The following is a 9,086-nucleotide window of genomic DNA, read 5'->3' as shown; positions in this document are numbered from 1 at the left end:
TTATTCTACTTTATGTTCTGGGATACATGTGCAGAATGTGCAGGTTTGTTACACAGGTATGTGTGTGCCATGGTGGTTTGCTGCACCTATTGACCAATCCTTTAAGTTCCCTCCCCTTGCTTCCCACTCCCTTAACAGGCCCTGATATGTGTTGCACCCCTCCTGTGTCCATGTGTTCTCATTATTCGACTCCCACTTATGAGTGAGAACATGTGGTTTTTGGTTTTCTGTTCCTGTGTTAGTTTGCTGAGGATGATGGCTTCTAGCTTCATCCATGTCCCTGCAAAGGACATGATCTCACTCCTTTTTGTGGCTACATAGTATTCCGTGATGTATATGTACCACATTTTCTTTATAGAGGCTGTCATTGATGGGCATTTGGGTTGGTTCCATGACTTTGCTATTGTAAATAGTGCTGCAATAAACATACATGTGCATGTGTCTTTATAGTTGAATGACTTCTATTCCTTTGGGTATATACCCAATAATGGGATTGCTGGGTAAAATGGTATTTCTGGTTCTAGATCCTTGAGGAATCACCACACTGTCTTCCACAATGATTAAACTAATTTACATTCCCAGCAACAGTGTAAAAGCGTTCTTATTTCTCCACATCCTCGCCAGCATCTATTGTTTCTTGGCTTTTTAATAATCACCATTCTGACTGGCATGAGATGGTATCTCATTGTTGTTTTGATTTGCATTTCTGTAATGATCAGTGATGATGAGCTTTTTTCATATGTTTGTTGGCTGCATAAATATCTTCTTTTGAGAAGTGTCTGTTCACATCCTTTGCCCACTTTTTGATGGTTTTTTTTTTTCATGTAAATTTGCTTAAGTTCCTTGTAAATTCTAGACATTAGACCTTTGTCAGATGGGTAGACTGCAAAAATTTTCTCCCGTTCTGTAGATTGCCTGTTCACTCTGATGATAGTTTCTTTTGTTGTGCCTAAGCTCTTTAGTTTAATTAGATCCTGTTTGTCAATTGTGGCTTTTGTTGTCATTGCTTTTGGTGTTTTTGTCATGAAGTCTTTGCCCGTGCCTATGTCCTGAATGGTATTGCCTAGGTGTTCTTCTGGGGTTTTTATGGTTTAGGGTTTTCTAGTTAAGTCTTTAATCCATCTTGAGATAATTTTTGTATACAGTGTAAGGAAGGGATCCAGTTTCTGTTTTCTGCATATGGCTAGCCAGTTTTCCCAGCACCATTTATTGAATAGGAGATCCTTTCCCCATTGCTTGTTTTTGTCAGGTTTGTTGAAGATCATATGATTGTAGATGTGTGGTGTTATTTCTGAGGTCTCTGTTCCGTTCCATTGGTCTATGTATCTGTTTTGGTACCAGTACCCAGACTTTCATAATGATAGTTTCTTATCTCCCACGTGAGCCAGAAGTAAGTTGGGTCCATTGAGCTCTAACCTAGCAATTCTATTCATTAGGGAGCTCTTTCCTCTGGCCCTAGGTTTCCTTCATGCACACCCTTGTGTACATAAGCATACACCCTGCACACACGTATGTGGCACTCCTGGGCCTGCACCGCTCATGCACACAGGCATGTATGTGTATCTCCATTCCTAGCTGCACACAGATAAGCACCCAGGTTCTGGGCTTTTAGGATAGCCAGTAACGATTTTTTCTTCCTACTGTTCTCAGAATCCTTTGATATATAAATGTAGGTGTCAGGTGGAGATTAAAATGTCTCTTTTGCAACTGACAGGAGGATGTGACATCAGTTTACAGGGACAGTGGGCTTGCAACATTTCACCTTAGAATTAAACTTATCCAGACCGGGCACGGTGGCTCACGCCTGTAATCCCAGCACTTTAGGAGGCCGAGGCAGGCAGATCACGAGGTCAGGAGAGCGAGACTATCCTGGCTAACATGGTGAGAAACCCCGTCTCTACTAAAAATACAAAAAATTAGCCGGGCGTGGTGGCAGGTGCCTGTAGTCCCAGCTACTCGGGAGGCTGAGGCAGGAGAATGGCCTGAACCCAGGAGGCAGAGGTTGCAGTGAGCTGAGATCGTGCCACTGCACTCCAGCCTGGGCGACAGAGCGAGACTCCATCTCAAGAAAAAAAAAAAAGGAATTAAGCTTATCCATCACAAGCACAGGAAGAGCTAGACATCTTCCAACCAGCCTGTCGGGCATGCTTGCTTGCCTTCTGTGGGCAGGCTGACACCAAAGAGAAAGGGGCTGAGTGGAGCATGCCTGGGTCCTGCTTCCAAACACTCCAATCAGATCCCTGAGGAATATGAAAGGCATGCGGAGAGGTGCTGACTGTCACTCCAGTAATATCCCTCCCCATGGAGCCAGGAGCAGTGGGAATAAGAGTCCCTCTCAACGCAGACGCACATGGAAGTATCGGGCACACATGTACATGGATCAATCCTCTGGCCAGGCCGTGGGTGTTGGGGAGTCAGACCTCAGGAACCAGAAAACCAGGGAGAAGGAGAGCTGAAGGCCAAGCAGGAAAGGGAAGGGAGTTGGGGGACAGAGTCCAGGGAGCTGGGGGGCTGCAGCAGGGCTGGAACCTGCATCTCGGGTTGACTCCTCAGGGAGTGGAGCGGTAGGTGATAAATACGATAGGCAAAAGGGAAAAATGGAATGGAAAACTTAAACGGAAAGTGAGGGGGAGGCTGAGAAGAGCATTGAGGTGCTACCAAAAGTGTGTTTAAGGAACATTGAATTAGTTTGTGTCCCTCATGGGCCAAAAAAAATTCGCAATGGCCAAGATTTGTACATGAATAGGCATTACACTGTAGGGAGTGTTGGCTGCAGGTACAAGAGCTGTCATACAACAACATGAGGCCAAATTTCTGTACCTAAAAGCTTGTAAGGGATAGCATTCCAAATTTAGTAGAGGGGATCTGACAACCAATCATAGCTTGAAGCAGGGCGCAGGACTCCAAGGCTAATGGTGGGATGAAGTTAGAAACCCCTATCCTGACTTCTCCTAAATGAAGACAATTGTCTGTTGCAGAGCAAGCCTTGGGGGTTTAAAAAGCCCTGGGATTAAAGACTTTTCTCATGATTTGCCTGGGCATTTTGTTTTGTAGCTTGAACTGGCCCTAAATATCTAACTCTTTGGAAGGCAGAGTAGATTAAAAATAACTTATTATAATAGCTAACATATACTGAACATTCTGTATGGGCCAGGCACTGTCAGGAGTGCTTTGATGTCCCAACTCAGTGAATCCTCATAGCAACCCTAGGGAGTATGCACTTGTGATAGCTTTTGTTATCGATGATGAAAGAGACTCTGAGAGGCTGAACAACTTGTCCAAAGTCACACAGCTAGTAGACAGCAGAGCTGGAATACAAATCCAGGCTGTCTGACTCCAGAAGCTATACTCTGAGTCATAAATGAAGCAGAAAGGAGGGTGGAAGCTGACTTGGCCCCACCTGGAGCTTTTCCATGTGAAAGGAGCAGAACTCCATCAAGCTAGTTCTGAACCCAAATTCTGCAGTTGTGTTCTGCATTTAGCTGGACCTGTGGGGAGAGTTCACTGCCCTACCCAAGCAGGCCAGGCATGGTCTCCTGCTGCCAGACCACAGGGTAGAATGTCCAGGCAAAGGCAAGACTGTTGCTCCTTCTGACAATCCTCAGAATGCGTGTGTGGTGCTCCATGGATTTCTGGGTGGATGTACAATTACTTGCTAGTCTCTGATGACACAGGGTGGCAACTGAGGATAGGGAGGACCTGATACAGAACTCCAAGAGCTCAGCACTGTTAGGCAGTTCATTCAGCCATTCCTCAAGTATTTATGGAATTCTTCCTCACACCCATGAGGCCTTTCATTTCTTGTTGTTACTCTCTGCAGACACCCACTATGAGGTTTCCAGAAGTCTATGCCTCTGTGGGCTCAGGCACTTCCCATGGCAGCTCCTCCACCTTCCTTTCCTGATATCCAGCAGCTTGGACTGGAGAGGTTCTCACTGACACACGGGGCTGTCTTTGTTCAACAACGCTTGGAAGAACAAGTGAGCTCTGTATTACCGCCCTTTCGGCAGGGGCGGCTGGAGTGCCTGGAAGCGACTAGTTCCAGCCCTGCTGGGCCACAGGGACCCACCCCAAGCACCAGCCATCAGCTTTGTTCTTCGAGCTTCTGGAGAAAACCTTTGATTTCATGGGGATGATTATTTTTATTCTTGCCCACTCAAGGATGAAGCCCAAGAAAAAAGAGGTTGCCCCTTTCAGAAGCATCACAATGGGTTACCTCCACCCAAACCCACTGTTTTTTGTTATTTCTAGGTTTGGTTGGGCCTCTCTTGGAAACCATTACTATACAACTTACTTAAAGAAAGTGGAGGGATTGGGCATAAGAGACTCAGACAGAGGGAGACAGGAGCGGGGGCTATAGCTGGGAAGCCGGAGGTAATGTATTGTCAGAGACACTGCAAGAAGAACACATTCACGTCACAATCAGATTTGAATCCATTCCATTTTGTAGTGACATTTTTAATCTTTTGCAAAGTCAAACTATTCCAAGATTGACTTTTAGCCAAGCCTGGAGAATTGGGACTTTGGGTGAAGGTTTCAGAAAAAGACACAAAACATACACATGTACACACACACAGAGGGGGAGAGAGAGAGAGAGAGAAAGGGGGAAAGAGAGAAAGGGGAGGGAGACTTTTATCCTAAAGTCATTGTAAATCCAAAGCAGGGTTTTATCCTCTACAGTTAAATGAGAAAGGAAAAAAATCAAGAATACCAACATTTGAGGTACAAAGACTGTCATGGACCAGTGGAAGTTTGCAAAATTATATGTAAATGACGGCAGTTTTTACTGCGGTGGCCCTGTGCATTCCCAAAGCTAATCCCAAAGAGAAAATCTACTTAGCAAAAGAAAGTTTTGTCTAATTTGGTTAACAGTTGAGAAGTGACAAAAATGCTGAATATATTAATAATTTATATTTCCAGGGTAACACTATATCTTTAATGCTTCACTGCCGAAGGGAATTCAGACTGGCTTAATGCTCAGAGAAAAAAACCCTGAAAGGCCTTCTTCATATTCTGTATCCAGCGTGATGAAAATGGGTGTAAGACATGTGTTCCAATAATAGGCATCATCCTTTCTCCCCATTTCTGCATAATTTGTTTTTATCCCATATTGCTCAATGTATATTTGTTATCCGGAAGGGCCGCCTGGTCTCACTCTCACTTCCATGCTCCAGCTTTATCACTTCATAGAAAGGAGAGAGCTCACATTTTATAGACAAGTTATTTCAAGAACCTCTCACAAGCAAGACCGTTTCTAAAGTTTAAGATTTTCTCCTGGCAAAACATATACGTGTAATTTTCACTTTACGAGCAATGTAATGAGGGCTTCTTCTTCTTTTTTTTTTTTTTTTTTTCCTGTCTGTGCATAATGAAGTTTGATGGTTTACAAATTGCAGGTCATCCCATTCCATGACCTCAGCAAACAGTCTAGGTCAGAGCTTTCTTAAACCCTGTCCAGAGAAAATAGAATAAGTTAATTTATAGTCTTCCAGCGGATCTGGGAGAAGACAAATCACCACAGTTCAGCGAAATGGCCTCTGAAAACAAAGAGGAAAACGTGCTACCTAATTTCGAATTATTTATTTAAAAGGCATTAAAATTAATGAGGCACAAAAGTTCAAAGAAAAATTTAAATACCCACAAACGCAAATTTAGCCAGTTGGATACATTGTTTATTTTACCTATTTACATAAAACGACGGGGAGCCCTGTTTTGCCCTTTGAGTCTTAGAGAAACAGGATTTTAGCTTGCCGTTTTTAGATGTATCGCTATTTTGTGGGTAGGGCACAGATGCCCTGGAACTGAAAATCACAATCCCCTTAAAAGACCACTAGCCAAGTCTTTCCTGGATTCCAAACTTTCCTCACCACGTTCGGGGTGGAGCGAGTTTAAAAAAAAAAAAAAAAAAAAAATCACACTGGGGAAAGGATAAGGAGGACTTTTCTCTCCAAGCCTGAGAACTTAAACGGAGAGCCCAGGGTCTCCATCCTGCACCAGTGGCCGAAAGGTGGAGGATGGCGAGTAGGGAACAATCCTCTACGGGGTGGGGAAGGGGCGTCTCCCAACCCGGCCTGTGTGGATCTCTCGCCTAGACGCCCAGCGCCTCCGAAGCTGGCCTGCTCTGTGCGCAAAAGGCAACACCAGCTTCTTGGAAGCCTCTGGCGCTGAGTAGTTGTCAGCAGTGATGCTTCCAATCCTCAACTCAGAACTGTACTTGGTTCCGGTATTTTTTTAGAGGTTTTTTAAGACTGTAAACTCAGCCACGCGCCCCGGCTTTGGCCCGGGTTTCGCCGCATTCCAGACCCGCAGGCGTGCGGTGCGCGCGTCGGGCACTTGCCTCCGGGTAGGAAGCGCGCCGGGTCGCAGCTGGCAACAGTCCGCCTAAGTCAGTTTGGGGCAGGTCCTTCAATTTGCACTTTCTTGAGAGCCAAGGGCAGTGTTCTTCGCCTCCCCTGTTTCTCTGAGGCTAATGCTCAAGATGCGCGCTGGGCAGGTGCAGGGAGCCGCGAATCCCGCCCTTCAGCGACGCCTAGAATATCTGTCTGAACCTGCATTTGACGTCCGCCTCCCTCAGACTCCGCAGCGGGCGCCTCACCAAATTACTGAGGGCTGTTACCTTGAGCCCTGTCAGCCTTGCGCCCTTGGCACCGCGGAGGGGATGGGTTGGGGATGAGCAGAAGATAATAAATAAATCCCTCTCTTTGGGTCTTTATCAGAAAACGTTTATTACCAGGGGGAGATCCTTCAGAAGACGCGTTCGCTCTTTGCCTCCCCATGCCCAGTTTTTTTGGGGGTACAATATTTACACAACATGTGTACAATATATACAGCATTTCTCCTAAGCAGCGCCCAAAGCGCAGAGAAATCTGGTGGGCGTCAGAGTACCGGGGGGTGCTGGGGCGTGTGCAGGTTAAGGGCGTTGGGGTGCGCGTGGCCGATCAGGTTGAGGTAATGCCGGTCCAGGCCCTGCACCGGCGTCAGGAAGGGGCTGTGCTGCTGCGCTGGGCTCGCGAGCTGGACTGACGCGCTGGGCAGGTAGGGCAGTGCGGGGCTGCGGGCCGCGCCAGGCGGCCAGGGGAAAGGCCCAGCCCCAGAGCCCTGCGGGAACACAGCGGCCTCGCCCGGGCTGTGGCCAGCGAACTCTGGCCCCGCAGGGTGCAGCTGGTAGGAAAAATCCGGCTCCGGGAGCGAACCTAGCGGCGGAAAGGCGGGCTCCGCGCCCAGGCGGGCCTTGGACTGCAAGAAGGCAAGGATGCGCGCGTACTTGGTGTCCTTGGTCTCCATCCGCTCCACCGTGGTGAGGTAATGCACCAGGTTCTTCATGCACTCGTGGTAGCCATAGTGGAAGTAGTTGGCAAACTCCGCTAGAAGTTCTGCTGGAGGAACGAGAAAGCCCACAGGACGGACACACCCTGAGCGCCCCTTTGCCACAGGAGCCCAGAGCGGGTGCAGGGCACCTCCCACCACATTTTCTGGCCAAAGTTCCCATTTGAGGCCCGCCCTCTCCTCTGCGCAGTCTTAGAGACTGGCAAGGAACGCGCAAACGCCCCCTTTCCCTGAGAGCCTGACCCCACCCACCCACCCCACCCGGGAGGAGGCGATGGAACCAGCCTCTCTGGAAACCAGTTCTCCCTCGCCGCCTTGCTGTCGCCGGGCCGGGAGAGGCGCCTTCGCAAGACCCCTGCCCTCCGGGAGAGTGGAGCTCCAGTAGAGCTCTCGGGAACGCTCAGTGACTCCCCTCCCATCCCCAGGGTCTCTGGGTGGCGCAGGCGCCTGACCCAGGCGTCCCATTCCCTAACCCGTGCTCACCTTTTTCCCTTCCCCGGGGAAAATCAGCGGAGTGCAGTGCTCTCAGGTACTGAACGGTCATCTCGAGGATCTCCGCCTTCTCCAGCTTCCCGGAACTCTGCAAAAGGAGGAAGGGCCCCTCGCAGCGGCCCGGCGCCTGCTGGACGGGCACTGTGGCTCTGGAGAGGACCAGCCAGCGGGCGCGGCAGCGGATCTGCGCCAGAGCCTCCTGAGGCTCGCCCTGTGCTCAGGCTCCCTGAGAGGGGCCCGCAAGCGAGGCCCTCTGTGTCTGCAGGCTCGGGCGTCTCCGCAGAGTGGCCGCAGAGGCCTCCCAAAGCCTGGCACCCGGCTCCGGGCCGCCAACGTTACCTGCTTCGCCAGGGCCATGGGCACCGTCTTGCCCAGCTCATTCAAGCAGCGATTGATCCTGTCCCTCCTCCGCTTTTCTATCACTTTATGCGAAACGGGGGTTCTCTGCGAACAGAGGGTTGTACGTTTAGGATGGCTTTGCCCGGGAAGTCGTCAAGGGCGCGGCTATAGCAGCTGCGTGCTAACCGCCTCTCCAGCCGCGCACACTGCTCAGATTGGCCCTAGGAAGGGACTCCTGGCCCGCCACGCTCGGGCCGTTTGAGCTCTGCCCTCTCACGACCGCGCTGGCGCGCTCCCTTTCCAGCCACCCTACCCAGGCCTTTGGGGAGGTGGCCACCAGCCTCTGGGCACGGACGTCTCCCTGGTTCAGCACCCTCCTCTCTGTATCCCACCCCCTTCCCAAACCACTCGAGATTCCTCCACACTCAAAGTCCCGTGTAGGCACTTCCCTGCCATCGGTCCACACAAGTGGCGGGTGGCTGAGTCAGACGCCTCCACCACCAGGGCGCAAGTGCCATTTGGGCTCAGCCGACTCACTTTGCGTTCCTTGAGCTTGTCTGACATCCTGGTTAGTACGCGCCCTCGGGAGAGGCGGTGGCGCGGGGCACCCGTCCACTTTTCCGCCTCGTGTGCCTCCTCGAGTGTCCCAGGTAGACTGCAGCCTCCCAGCTCCGAGGGTTGCCTTATAAAGCGGCCATCTAGGGCTCCAAGTGCATTCACGAGTTGAATTATTCCATAGGATTAGGGGAGCTGCGTTTGGAGGATGTATGCATTCAAGATCAGTTTTAAAGAAGTTCAGAAAAAAAATTTAGCAGCCGAGGGGGGCGAGCTGGGGGCAGATCAGCTTTGTTAATCCACGTGGCCCTTCAAAGGACACGTGATCGGCCCGGGAATAACATTTGCATGGCAACAGCCCCGGCGGGAAAAGG

At 49.9% G+C, this 9,086-nt stretch overlaps 1 protein-coding gene across 2 annotated transcripts; it reads right to left on the bottom strand.

The window, feature by feature from the left end:
- Positions 1-6,852: 6,852 nt before the first annotated feature.
- Positions 6,853-8,803, bottom strand: HELT (helt bHLH transcription factor). Of its 2 annotated transcripts, none has more exons than XM_025386543.1 (4): positions 8,695-8,803; positions 8,158-8,262; positions 7,810-7,906; positions 6,853-7,376 (listed from the first exon to the last, which is right to left on the bottom strand). In XM_025386543.1, the coding sequence occupies exons 1-4, from the start codon at positions 8,719-8,721 to the stop codon at positions 6,877-6,879; spliced, it is 729 nt and encodes a 242-aa protein (XP_025242328.1). In that variant the 5' UTR covers positions 8,722-8,803; the 3' UTR covers positions 6,853-6,876. The 2 variants fall into 2 exon arrangements, with proteins under 2 accessions (XP_025242328.1, XP_025242329.1); XM_025386544.1 differs by having other exon boundaries at positions 6,853-7,373.
- Positions 8,804-9,086: the final 283 nt, after the last annotated feature.

The sequence above is a fragment of the Theropithecus gelada genome, chromosome 5 (genome assembly GCF_003255815.1).
Source record: "Theropithecus gelada isolate Dixy chromosome 5, Tgel_1.0, whole genome shotgun sequence".
NCBI lineage: Eukaryota > Metazoa > Chordata > Mammalia > Primates > Cercopithecidae > Theropithecus > Theropithecus gelada.
The sequence above is the reverse complement of the archived record's forward strand: the minus strand, read 5'-3'. Positions and strand labels throughout refer to the sequence as shown.

Excerpts from the sequence above, each read along its gene's own strand:
- HELT (XM_025386543.1), bottom strand. The coding sequence starts at position 8,721 with ATGTCAGACAAGCTCAAGGAACGCAAA. Across the intron at positions 7,907-8,157 it reads CCATGGCCCTGGCGAAGCAG|AGTTCCGGGAAGCTGGAGAA; the intron begins GTAACGTTGGCG and ends CTCCTTTTGCAG. Across the intron at positions 7,377-7,809 it reads TCCCCGGGGAAGGGAAAAAG|CAGAACTTCTAGCGGAGTTT; the intron begins GTGAGCACGGGT and ends TCGTTCCTCCAG.